Raw genomic sequence first — 13,288 nt, forward strand, 5'->3', positions numbered from 1 at the left:
CAGGCTGGAGTGCAGTGGTGTGATCTTGGCTCACTGCAACCTCCGCCTCCTGGGTTCAAGCAATTCTCCTGCCTCAGCCTCCTGAGTAGCTGGGATTACAGGTGTGTGCCACCACACCCAGCTAATTTTTTGTATTTTTAAGTAGAGATGGGGTTTCACCGTGTTAGCCAGGATGGTCTTCATCTCTTGATGTTGTCGTGATCCACCTACCTCAGCCTCCCAAAGTGCTGGGATTACAGGCGGGAGCCACCGCGATCAGCCTCCTAATATTGTATTTTTAGTAGAGATGGCGTTTCACCTCATGATCCACCCACCTCGTCCTCCCAGAGTTCTGGGGTTACAGGCGGGAGCCACCGTGCCCGGCCAGTCCATTTACTTTTTTTTTTTTCTGTCTCCAACAACCAGAACAGCGCCTGGCATGGATAAAGCCCCGAATACATATTTTGCTAACTCCAGTCCTTCAACACAGAAAAACCTCAGTTTCCTGATCTCCATCCCAACCAGATTTGGAGAGTTAACCAAATGCTGATGCTAATTGATTTTCTCAGCATCTATGGTAACCAGCGGGTGGTAGCAAACAGCCAGAAGTTACCTGTCACCTCCAGGCACACAACCCACCTGCCTCGACCCCAAAGACCCACAACCCCAGAATGCCCACAGCTCTGCCACTGGCAACTCTTTTGGCTGTAAGAACTATGTAGTCCCACAAGGCCTGGCCCCAGAACCCAGAAACACAAACACCCGGCCCACACAGTCACCCAATCGAGGAAGCACAGCCGATCACACCGCCCACACCCACACGCCATCACACCCTGCAGCCGTTCCCAGTGCAGTGGCAAGACTGCACGGACCAGATGCCCGTCAGTTAGCACGACTCCCCCACCACAGCCTCGGCGACATCGCCACCCTGCAGCTCCCACTGCGGTATCACGGAGACGCTCCTACCTTCTATCTCACTCCTGACGCCTCTTGGTGTCTCTGTTTACTTCCTTCAGTGCCTACATCTCTGTCCCCACATTTTCTATCTTCTTTTCTCTGCCTCTCTCGGGTTCTCTGGGTCTGTCTCTCCATCTCTGACTCTTTCTGTCTCTGCGATTCTCCAGCAGTCTCTCTCTCTGACTGTGACTCTCTCTGTTCTCTGTCTCAGTCTCTTCTCATCTCTCTGCCCTCCCTTTTTTTGAGACAAGGTCTCACTCTGTTGCCCATGCTGGAGTGCAGTGGCATAATCATGGCTCACTGCAGCCTTCAGCTCCAGGTCTCAAGCAATCCTCCCACCTCAGCCTCCTAAGTAGCTGGAAATATAAGTGTTCGCCACCACACCTGGCTACTTTTCAATTTTTTATAGAGACAGGATCTCACTATGTTGCCCAGGCTGGTCTTGAACTCCTGAGCTCAAGTGATCCTCTTGCCTCGGGCTCCCCAGTGCTGGGGTTACAGGTGTGAGACACCTCACCTGGCCTGCCCTTCTTTATCTGGATTCTTCTCTCCCTGTCTCTGTCACTCAGAATCTAAAGAACGGAGTAACCAGGCCGGGCATGGTGGCTCACATCTGTAATCCCACCACTTTAGGAGGCCAAGGTGAGCAGATCACAAGGTCAGGAGATTGAGACCATCCTGGCTAACCGGTGAAACCCCGTCTCTACTAAAAACACAAAAAATTAGCCAGGCATGGTGGTGAGTGCTCCCAGTACTCGGGAGGCTGAGGCAGGAGAATCACTTGAACCTGGGAGGCGGAGGTTGCAGTGAGCCGAGGTTGCGCCACTGCACCCCAGTCGCGGCCACAGAGGGAGACTGTCTCAAAAAAAAGAATGGAGTAACCAAAGTCAAGGCACTTCTAGCAGAAGAGTTTCAATCAGGCAGTCACTCAAAAGACGCATCTCAACACACAAACATGCACAAGACACAGCGACACCCGCGCAAGGACAGGCGCACACAAGCCGGCCATGTGGGGACACCCGCCTACCTCCACCCTCCTGATTTCAGGATATTTTCAATTTTCTGTGGGTGGAAAGAAAGGTCCGCCCCCGACCTCAGCATGGGCTGGGAGCTGTCCGCGGTGCTGAAATGCTGGGGACAGCGGGGAGGGAGGGTCTCCTGAGACAGGTTCCTCACACACTCGGCACACATAGACAGCTGCCGACACAGTGACACGCTGACAGAGTGACACACACACACACATACACGCCTCTGTCGCTCACTCTTGCAGGCACGCTGCGATCCACTGACACACACTGACTGGCGTGCAGGAACACGCACATCAACTGCACCCTGGCAGCCACGCCCTCAGGGGACCCAGATGCAGGAGAATCCCAATACGCAGGAAACAGCAAGAGGGACTCGAGCTAGACCAAGGCAGGACTTCCTGAGATCACAGGAAGCAGACTTCCTCCCCAGCCTGCCCCCTGGTTTCCTGAAAACTCCCCTCTCCTGCCCTTCTCCCCTGCCAGCCTCTGATCTCAGACCCAGTCTTCTCCTTATCCTGTCTCTCACTGACCCAAACTTTCCCTTCTCTCTGCAGCATCGTGAGACCCTCTCCTTCCCTGGGTCCGACTCTCTCTCTCTTCCATACGTGTCTTTATTGCCTCTGCGTCTACCTTTCAATCTCTCTCCATCTCAGTCTCTTAATATCCATCTCTCTGCCTCTGTGTCTCTTCTTTTTGTGTCTTTTTTTGTTTTTTGAGACAGGGTTTTGCTCTTGTTGCCCAGGCTGGAGTGCAATGGTGCGATCTCGGCTCACTGCAACCTCCACCTCCTGGGTTCAAGCTATTCTCCCGTCCCAGCCTCCCGAGTAGCTGGGATTACAGGCGCTGCCACCACGCCCGGCTAGTTTTTTTTTTTTTTTTTTTGAGACGGGGTTTCCCTCTTGTTACCCAGGCTGGAGTGCAATGGCGCGATCTCGGCTCCCCGCAACCTCCGCCTCCTGGGTTCAGGCAATTCTCCTGCCTCAGCCTCCTGAGTAGCTGGGACTACAGGCATGTGCCACCATGCCCAGCTGATTTTTTGTATTTTTAGTAGAGACGGGGTTTCACCATGTTGACCAGGATGGTCTCAATCTCTTGACCTCGTGATCCACCCGCCTCAGCCTCCCAAAGTGCTGGGATTACAGGTGTGAGCACCTGGCCTCTAAGCTCCTGTCTTTCTGTGTCTCTGTCTCTCTATTCTGTCTCTGTTTCTCTCTCCAGTTCTCACTCATTCTGTCTTCAGCTCTCCCTGGGTCTATCTCTGCGTCTCTGCCTCTGTGTCTCTCGTGCTCTCCCTGCCACCCCCATCTCTGCGTGTCTCTCCTCCATCTCTGAGTTGGTCTTCCAGCCCAGCTGCTTCAAAGCGCCTCTAATCAGCGCCTGCCCGTGAGAGGAAGGGTGAGTTTCCGTAAACAGTAATTAGCCTCCTGTTCGCTGTCTTCTGAAGCCGCATCTGGGAGCTGGAGTGGGGAATGGGGGGACGGAAGGTGTCCCAGCCTGGGGAATGGGGGGACGGAAGGTGTCCCAGCCTGGGGAAGCCGTGTGGGTGAGGAGAGCGCTTATGGGGTTGCAGCAGCAGGAAGGAAGCAAGTTAAACTACAAGAAGGACTGGAAGAAGCAGAAAGAAAACTCTCTCCATTCCCCCTATCTCTTGGGTGTGAGAGAGGGGGCTGGGACAGTGCCTCTTACAGTCCCGAACCCAAATTCTCAACAACCCTGAGAGCGCGACCAAGCCAGACAGAGGGAAAGATGGAAAGGTGTGGAGAGTGTGTCTGAAATATAAGCTGAGTCAGAGAGCGAGGTGCTGGGGACAGAGAGCCACAGATGAACAGAGATGCAGAGACCCAGAGAGAGACAGCCCAGGGAGCGAGAGATGCAGAGATGGAGAGGGAGAGACGGAGAGACAGCAAGCGCTGTGAGAAGCTGAGTGCTGCCCTAGGCGGAGGCGCAGAGGCTGGGAAGAGGAGGGAGGGGGAGCGCGGTGGGGACTCCGCTTGAGTAGGAGGCGCGTGGGCGGCACGGAGAAGGGAGACAGACGGGGAGTGCGGGGGTGGAGGGTGGCGGGCAGAGGAGGGGCAGGCGCGGCCTGCATCCCGGCCAGGCGGGTGGGGGAAGGTGAGGCTGCAGGCACACGTTGGGGGACACTCAGGCATCTGTGTAAGGAATGGCCGGGGGTCTGGGAGTGAGAGCAGCCTTGACTCTGTAATTTAGTGTACGCATCTGTGACTTTATGTGTGTCCGCTTGTGTCTTTTTTTTAAATTATTTTTTTATTTACAGACACAAGGTCTCGCTGTCTCCCAGGCTGGAGTGCAGCGGCGTGATCACAGCTCTCACACCTAGCCATCCTCCTGCCTTGGCTTCAGTGCGCACCACCAGGCCCAGCTAATTTTAACAAAATTTTAGTAGAGGCTGCTCTCCAACTCCTAGGCTCGAACCATCCTCCCGCCTCAGTCTCCTAAAGTGCTGGCACTACAGGCATGCGCCACCACTAATTTCAAAAAATTACTTTTAGAGTAGGAGTCCTGCTATGTTGCCCAGGCTGCTCTTGAACTCCTGGCCTCAAATGATCCTCCTGCCTCGCCCTCCCAAAGCGCTGGGATTACGGGCGTGAAACACCAAGCCTGTCCTGGCCGTGTGTGTCTGTGTGTGTGTGTGTGGTGCATATAAACGGCTTTGTGTCTGATCTGTAAACGTCTGTCTACATGTGTGTGTCTGCGTGTATCCAGTGAGCCCACCTCCCCTGACCCCATTTTCCCAAATCCCAGCCCTCAGGCTTCCCAGTGTCTCCCCAGGCCCTGCCCGGTCTTCCTAGGCCCCCAGATTCCCGCACCATCTTTTCCCAAAGCCTCACCCACATTCCCCTTGGTGCCCCGCTACTTCCCCAGGTTCTTCCTCTTATCCGGAAGCCCCACCCCTTCCCTAGCTCTGCCTCCCCATGCCCCACCCATCTCGTTAAGCCCCGCCTTCTTCCGCAGCCCACATCCATTTTCCCATTTCCTGGCGTCCTGTCAACAAACCCAGACCCCACCCATCGCCCTGGACCCGCCCCTTCTTACAGCCACATACAGCGTCTCACCTCGACAAGCCTCTGAGCCCCACATCTTCCCTGGGCCCTCTTCTTCAGGGCTCACACCACCAGCTACCAATTAAGGCCTCACACCCCTCTCCCCAGGTCCCTATCCCATCTCTCCTTACCTTGCCCACCCTTCCTCCTTGGGACCCTCTTCACCGGTCCGGCTGCCCCTCTGAGCCTCGCCTCTTTATTTCACAGTTACAATCCCATCAGGCCCCACCCACACTGTGGACACAGCTCACCCAGGCCCGGCCCCTCTCGAGGTTCAGCCACTTTTAAGCACAATTAACCCAGGCCCCTCCCCTCCTGAGGGCCCACTAGGCCCAGCCCCTTTGGAGCACTGCTTAGTTAAGCCCCGCCCACGTCGTGGCAGGGGTCATATGCCCCGCCCACTTTGCCGATGACGCCCACACAAGTCCCGCCCTCCCGAGGCCCCGCCCATTTCGAAGCCCCGCCCCCTCCGGGCCGCCGCGGGCTCGCTCACATGGTCTCGTCGTCGCCAAACTCCAGCTCTCCGCACGCGTCCTCGTAGTGCACCCCGCCGCCGCGCGCCGTGCCGTCCACCGTGCGGTAGGGGAGGCGCACGGTGCCGCGCGCGCCCGAGCTGCGCACGACGCGCACGTCCACGGTGCCCATGCACTCGCTCACGTGCAGCAGGCGGTCCTGGAAGGAGAAGATGCCCGCGTGGTCGTCGTCCAGGATGGTGACGGTGGCCAGCAGGGGCGCCACCAGCCGCCCTTTGGGCCGCCCGCCGCCGTCGGGCTCGAACATGCCCTGCGCGTCACCCACGCGCAGGTTCAGCAGCCGCACGAAGAAATGCTCGTCCTCCTCGAAGATGTCGTCGTCGATGATGCCGATGCGCAGCTCCTTCTGCGTCTCGCCGGGCTTGAACACCAGCGTGCCCTCGCTGCGGCAGGGTGGGGAGGGGGAAGAGCGGGGTGAGGGTCGGTCACCGGCTGTGTGTTGTAGGGGGTGTGGGGAGTCTGGACGCGCTTCCCAGAGGAGGGGCAGGCGCCACAGGAGAACTCCCAAGTATGAGGGTCGACAGGCACTAAACAAGCACTGACGTGAATCAGGGTGGGTGTCCTGGAGGAAGGGCTGCAGAACGGGTACAAGGCAGAGTGGACCCCTCCCCGCCGTGGAACTTGTGAGGAGAGAAGGCGGGCATTAAACAGATATGGATAAAGCTGAGATGAGGGCAGGCTTCCTGGAGGAGGCATTAGTGGGTGAGCATACTCCAGGCAGAGGGAATAGCACGTGCAAAGTCCAAGAGTTGAGCGGGAGCCTGGGTTGCTCTACATTCCTGCTTCTCAAACCTTAATGTGCATAGGAATCCCCTGGTGGCTCTTGTGAAAATGCAGATTCTGGTTCAGAAGCTTCTGGGTTTCCTGGAATCGCATTTCTTTTTCTTTTTTTGAGACAGAGTCTCACTCTGTCACCCAGGCTGGAGTGCAGTGGCGTGATCTCAGCTCACTGCTATCTCCACCTCCCGGGTTCAAGCAATTCTCCTGCCTCAGCCTCCCAAGTAGCTGGGATTACAGGCATGCACCACCACACCTAGCTAATGTTTTTGTATTTTTAGTAAAGGTGAGGTTTCACCATATTGGCCAGGCTGGTTCTGAACTCCTCACCTTGTGATCTGCCCCCCCTCAGCCTCCCAAAGTGCTAGGATAACAGGCGTGAACCACTGAGCTCGGCCTAGAATCAAATAATATATTTTTTTTTTTGACTCAGAGTTTTGCTCTTGTTGCCCAGGCTGGAGTGCAGTGGCATGATCTCGGCTCACCACAACCTCCGCCTCCCCGGTTCAATTGATTCTCCTGCCTCAGCCTCCCTAGTAGCTAGGATTATAGGCATGAGCCACCACGCCCTGCTAATTTTGTATTTTTAGTAGAGATGGGGTTTCTCCATGTTGGTCAGGTTGGTCTCAAACTCCTGACCTCAGGTGATCCGCCCACCTTGGCCTCCCATAGTGCTGGGATTACAGGCGTGAGCCACCGCGTCCAGCTATTATTGCACATCTAATGAGCTCCAGGGAATGTCCTGGTCACATTTTGAGTGGCAGGGATATAGGACTCAGAAAGGAATCTGTCATTCCTCTGATAAAAACCCTTCCCAGATGCTCCCAAGAGAATGTTCATACGCCTTAACTTGGCATCATTCATTCATTCATTCAACAAACACTCCTAAGGGCACCTGTTCTGTGCCTTGTGCGGAGTGGTGCTGGGGACACAGCAATAACTAGGCCCTGTCCTCACAGGGTTCACAGCCCCATGGCAGAGCCATATCACCATGACAATTGCACATTTAATGATTTAATTATGGTTCATTCATTCAACAGATACTGAACGTTGTGTGCCAGGCATTGTTCTAAGTGTTGGGGGAACGGCAGCAAGAAGCAGCTCTGGGCTTCTGTTTTAGTGCAGAAGATTGAACAGTAAACAAACAGAATGTCAGGTGGTGATAGCGCTATTGAGACAGTCAGAAGGGTAAGGAGTGAGGAGAGGGAGTTGCTGTGGTCAAGAAAGCCTTTTGGAGGACATAACATTTGAGCAGAGACCTGAAGGAGGAGAGGGAGTGAGCCACAGGGAGAATGCCTAGAAACGTTTTTTTGTTTTGTTTTGTTTTGGTTTCTTGAGAGGGAGTCTCATTCTGTCGCCAGGCTGGAGTGCAGTGGCGTGATTTCTGCTCACTGCAACCTCCCCTCCCAGGTTCAAGGGATTCTCCCACCTCAGCCTCCCGAGTAGCTGGGACTACAGACGCCCACCACCATGCCCTGCTAATTTTGTGTACTTTTTGTAGAGATAGGGTTTCACCATGTTGGCCAGGCTGGCCTCGAACTCCTGACCTCAAGTGATCCGCCTGTCTTGGCCTCCCAAAGTGCTGGGATTACAGGCGTGAGCCACCTCGCCTGGCCAAAAGAGTATTTTTGGTAAAGGGAACAGGCAATGTGAATGCTCTGACCTGGAGCTGGACAGCTGGACAGGATCTGACCTGGAGCAGGGACAGGTCACCTGCTCAAGAAACTGCAGGGAGACCAGCATGACGGCGGTGGAGGGAGCCAGGGAGAGAGGGTGGGAGATGGTGGCACAGAACAAACAGGGGCAGATCTCCTAGGGCCTGGGTGGGCCACGGTGAAGACTTCTGCATTCACCCTGAGTGAGGCGGGAGCCCCGGGAGGCTTCCGAGCAGAGGAGGGACATTCCGAGAGTGGAGGAGGGACGTGAGCTGGCTTAGTGTTAAAACAGCAACAGTGGTGTAAATCTCTGAAGCACCCACAAGATACTCTGTAATGGGGGGAGCCAGGGAGGGAACAAGGCAGTGACATTAGATGAGTCAGGGTGAAATTCTGAGGGTCACGGAGTAAGTGGGCTCTTCCTGGAAGGGCTGCAGACAGCAGCATGGCTCTGGGATGTTTAGGAATCTTGAAAATCTCTCCTTTCTCCTAAGCCCTTCCACCATCTCTGAACCCTGCCACGTGATCCATACGCGTTCACTATCACTTTCACATTAAAGGGGTTCTGGGGCCGGGCGTGGTGGCGCAAGCCTGTAATCCCAACACTTTGGGAGGCTGAGGCAGCTGATGACTTGAGGTCAGGAGTTCGAGACCAGCCTGGCCAATATGGTGAAATCCCGTTCCTACTAAGAATGGAAAAATTAGCAGGGTGTGGTGGTGCACGCCTGTAGTCCCAGCTACTCTGGAGGCTGAGGCAGGAGAATCATTTGAACTGGGGAGGCGGAAGTTGCAGTGAACCGAGACTGCACCACTGCACTCCAGCCTGGGCGACAGAGTGAGACTCCACCTCAAAAGAAAAGGAGTGTGTGTGGGGGGGTTGGGCTGCAGTTCTCCAGCTCTGTGGGAGGAAGGCAGGGACCCCAAGGTTCTGGCAAAGAGGTAGGGGGTATAGAACCAGAGGTTCTGGCAAAGACCTGCAGTGGAGAGACAGGGGAGTCCCCCAGCTTAGGATTCGCTGTCCATGGGGGTGGGGCACCTAGCAGGCTGGGCTGACCTGCTCCAAGCCCAGCTCCGCTACCATGGCAGCTGTGTGATCTCAGGCGGTCAGGTTCTGCTGTCCTCCGAGCCTTGGTTTCCTTTTCTGGGGAATGGGCTAAGAATAGTGTTTACCTCCTGGTGCTGGGGTGAGGACTGAATTGATACAGGGGAAGCACCCAGAGGCACAGCGAAAACAATGACAGTTAGCTAGTGATATTCACACATTAATATTAGAATCTTAGGGTCCGAGAGTTGTGGGATAGGAGACATTTACACATACGGGATAAAGGGATCAGTAGAATGTGGAGATTGTGGCACCATCTTTTTTTTTTTTTTTTTTTGAGACAGGGTCTTGTTCTGTTGTCCAGGCCACAGTGCAGCTGCACAATCCCAGCTCCCTGCAGCCTCCACCTCCCAGGCTCAAGCCATCCTCCCGCCTCAGCCTCTTGAGCAGCTGGGACTACAGGCACGTGCCACCACACCTGGCTAATTTTTATACTTTTTGTAGAGATGGGGTTTTGCCATGTTGCCCAGGCTGGTCTTGAACTCCTGGACTCAAGCAATCCACCGGCCTTGGGCTTCCAAAGTGTTGGGACTGCAGGGGTGATCCACTGCGTCCGTCCTGTGGCGTCATCTTTGCCAAACAATTAATCCAAAGATTTAGCACCATCTTTACCAAACAGTTAAACTGGGCATCACAGTAATGGACGAGTGGATGTCACGTTCCTCCTGATGCAATGCACCCAGGGGGATGGAGCATCACTTCCATGGGATTCCTGCCAAAAGTGCAGGACTCTAATCATCACGACGCATGAGACAAACCCAGACTGAGAATCATTCTAGTAACCAGCCTATCATCCTCTAAAGCATCAGGTCACGAAAGTCACGGGAAGGCTGAGAAACGGATCCAGACAAGGAAATGCCATGTGTGGTTCTGGATCAAGTGGGAAGACAGGGAGGGAGTGAAAACACAGCCGCCAAGGACATTACAGGAATGACTGCCGAAATGCAAACACAGGGTGTGTGTCACTCAGTGGATATTGAGTTAACAGTGTCAATTCAGCATTAGATTTCTTGAGTGAGACCATATCATTGTGATTAGGTAGGAGAAGGCCATCATTCCTAAAAGATGTATGCTCAGGCCGGGCAAGGTGGCTCACGCCTGTAATCCCTGCACTTTGGGAGGCTGAGGTGGGTGGGTCACCTGAGGTCAGGAGTTCAAGACCAGCCTGGCTAACATGATGAAACCCCATCTCTACTAAAAACACAAAAAATTAGCTGGGCGTGGTGGCACGCACCTACAATGCCAGCTACTTAGGAGGCTGAGGCAGGAGAATCACTTGAACCCAGGAGGCAGAGGCTGTAGTCAGCTCAGATGGTGCCACTGCACTCCAGCCTGGGCAACAAGAGCAGAATTTTGTCTCAAAAAAAAAAAAAAAAAGCATGCTCAAGTATTTAGGCATGAAGGTCATGGTATTTGCAACTCACTGTCACAGAGTACTACAATTATTATTGTTGTTATTATTTTATTATTATTTTGAGACAGAGTCTGGCTTTGTCACCCAGGTTGGAGTGCAGTGGCACAGTCTTGGCTCACTGCAACCTCTGCCTCCTCAGCTCAAGCGATTCCCCGACCTTAGCGCCCCCCGCCCCTCTGAGTAGCTGGGACTACAGGCACACGCCACCATGCCCAGCTAATTTGTGTTTTTTTTTTTTTTTTGAGAAAGCTTTCTCTGTCTCCCAGGCTGCAGTGCAGTGGCACAATCTTGGATTACAGGCATGCGCCACCACGCCTGGCTAAATCTTGCATTTTTAGTAGAGACAGGGTTTTGCCATGTTGGCCAGGCTGGTCTCGGCCTCCCAAAGTGTGGGATGACAGGCGTGAACCACCGCGCCCAGCCCCCAATAATTAACATTATTAAATATTAAAGAGAGAGAATAAAAGCAAACAGGATAAAATGTGAACAATTGGAGTGTGGATGAAGGTGATACCACAGTTCATCAAATTGTGCAGCCCTGCTGTAGGTGTGAAGTTTTTCAAAATAAAATACAGGGTGTGGCGGCTGTGTCCCAGCTACTTGGGAGGGTGAGGCAGGGGGATCACTTGAGCCCAGGACTTTGAGTCCAGTCAGAGCAGCATAGCAAGACCCTGTGTCTAAGAAAAAAACAGTTTGGCTTAGCTGGGCGTGGTGGCACACACCTGTAATCCCAGCTACTCGGGAGGCTGAGGCAGGAGACTCGCTTGAACCTGGGAGGCGGAGGCTGCGGTGAGCCGAGATCGCACCACAGCACTCCAGCCTGGGTGACAAAAGCAAAAGTCCAACTCCAAAAAAAAAAAAGAAAAAAGAAAAAGAAGGAAATAAAGAGAAAGAGAGAGAGAAAAAAAGAAAGAGAGAAAAAGAGAAAGAAGAGGGGAGGGGAGGGGAGAGCAAACTGGCCCCCAGAAGAGAATGGTTAAGGGAGGAGGGATTGGCTGCTGGTTGGTGGCAGAACCAAGGATCTGGGAAGAGTTCAGCCTCAGCTGTACCCCAGGGAGAAGATGAAAGGGGAAGTGCCAGGCTACTGGGCATGTAGAACCTCTGAAAAGCTCAGCCACTGGCACTCTTTCTCCCTGTCTCCTGATTTATTTTTCTTCACAGCTCCTACCACTACCTGGCATTTTAATGAAATCAGTGTTTACTTCCTAATGGCCTGTCTTTCCCAGGAGAATGTGAGCTCCATTTGGGCAGGGACTTTATGAGTTCTGTTCAGTGACAGATCTAGTTTTTTATCTGTTTCTTGCACATAGTAGACACATGATAATTGTCATTATGGAAAAGGGGAGACTTACACATGAATTAACAACACATACTGTTCAAAGCATTAAGTAGGCTGGTGAAAATCATTTAAAAGAACACAGTGTAAAGCTATAAGTCTTAAAAGAGTGTGGCATCGACAGAGCTACAAATAGATGAAGAATTTTGTGGGCCACATGAGGACAGAGATCTTATCTATCTTGGTTATTGTTCTAGGTTAATCCTTTAAAGGCATCTGGCACACAGTAGGTGCTCAGGAGGAACTGCTGAATGAGAAAATATCACAGATCTGCAAGGAGAGGGGTAAGGATAGGGACTGGGATTGTGAGATATGGTAGAGGGTGATGGGTGGGTTGCTTCATGGGGGAACCAAAGGCCTTTAGCTGTTGTCTCTCTCCTCCTGTCCTATTTTAGGACTTACTGCCACTTCAAGTTTTTATATGTTTAGTAGTTTATATCCTCTTTGCAGTTTGAGGGAAGGGACTTCAGCTGTCTTGTTCCCCATGGTATAACCACTGGCATATAGTATGTGCTCAATAAGTATTTTTACTTCAGTAATGGTGGAAGAAGGCTTGTTCTACCAGGTAGCAATACACATAATGGAGCTCTAATAATTAAAACAGTGTGGCATCATCACAAAACCACAGACAGACAAAGAATGCAGGAGGAGTGGTGTGGAGACTGAGAGTTTGTCTCATTCATCATATGCACGGAGTGCCTGGGGGCAGCACCTGGCACATGGTAGGTGCCCATTACACATTAATGTTCTATGCACATGAGGAGACATCTGTTTTACCAAACAATAAAACATAGAACATGGCCAGGAGATGGCTCACACTTGTAATCCCAGCGCTCTGGTAGGCTGATGCAGGTGGATCACTTGAGGCCAGGAGTTTGAGACCAGTCTGGCCAACGTGGCAAAAATCCATCTCTACTAAAAGTGCAAAAATCAGCTGGGCATGGTGGTGTGCGCCTGTAATCCCAGCAACTCAAGGGGCTGAGGCATGAGAATCACTTGAACCCGGGAGGCAGAGGTTGCCGTGAGCTGAGATCGGGCCACTCACTCCAGCCTGGGCAACATGGTGAGACTGTTTCCAACAAACAAACGCAAAAAACCCAGAGGTAGACAATGAAGGCGGGAGGGCTAGCCTTCCGATAGCCATGCGCGCTGCCTGGCCCAGTGGTGTGTGCCCCAGGACTAGAACAGGGACTGGCACAGGGCAAGCTCTCAGGAATGAATGAATGAATGAATGAATGAGTGATGAATGAATGAGCAAACGAATCTGAATGAAAGAATGAATAAATGAGCGAATGAATGAGAGAGTCAGTGAGTGAGAGAGATAGCGAATGAACCCTGCAGGAGGCAGTCGGGAGGCCCTGAGCCTGGAGGCCGCCGCACATCTGGACTAACGGCTGCCGCGCCAGCCACCCTGCGGCCCTGCCTCCCGCGGCCCTGCCCCCCCC

General features: G+C 53.3%; 1 protein-coding gene across 1 annotated transcript in view; it reads right to left on the bottom strand.

The window, feature by feature from the left end:
* SLC8A2 (solute carrier family 8 member A2) overlaps positions 1-13,288 on the bottom strand; it is a 42,783-nt gene that overhangs the window by 14,061 nt on the left and 15,434 nt on the right. Inside the window, exon 4 of the mRNA XM_017500417.2 lies at positions 5,520-5,942. Coding sequence (XP_017355906.2) covers positions 5,520-5,942 — 423 coding nt within the window. The remainder of the gene's footprint in view (positions 1-5,519; positions 5,943-13,288) is intronic.

The sequence above is a fragment of the Cebus imitator genome, unplaced genomic scaffold, assembly GCF_001604975.1.
Source record: "Cebus imitator isolate Cc_AM_T3 unplaced genomic scaffold, Cebus_imitator-1.0 Scaffold266, whole genome shotgun sequence".
NCBI lineage: Eukaryota > Metazoa > Chordata > Mammalia > Primates > Cebidae > Cebus > Cebus imitator.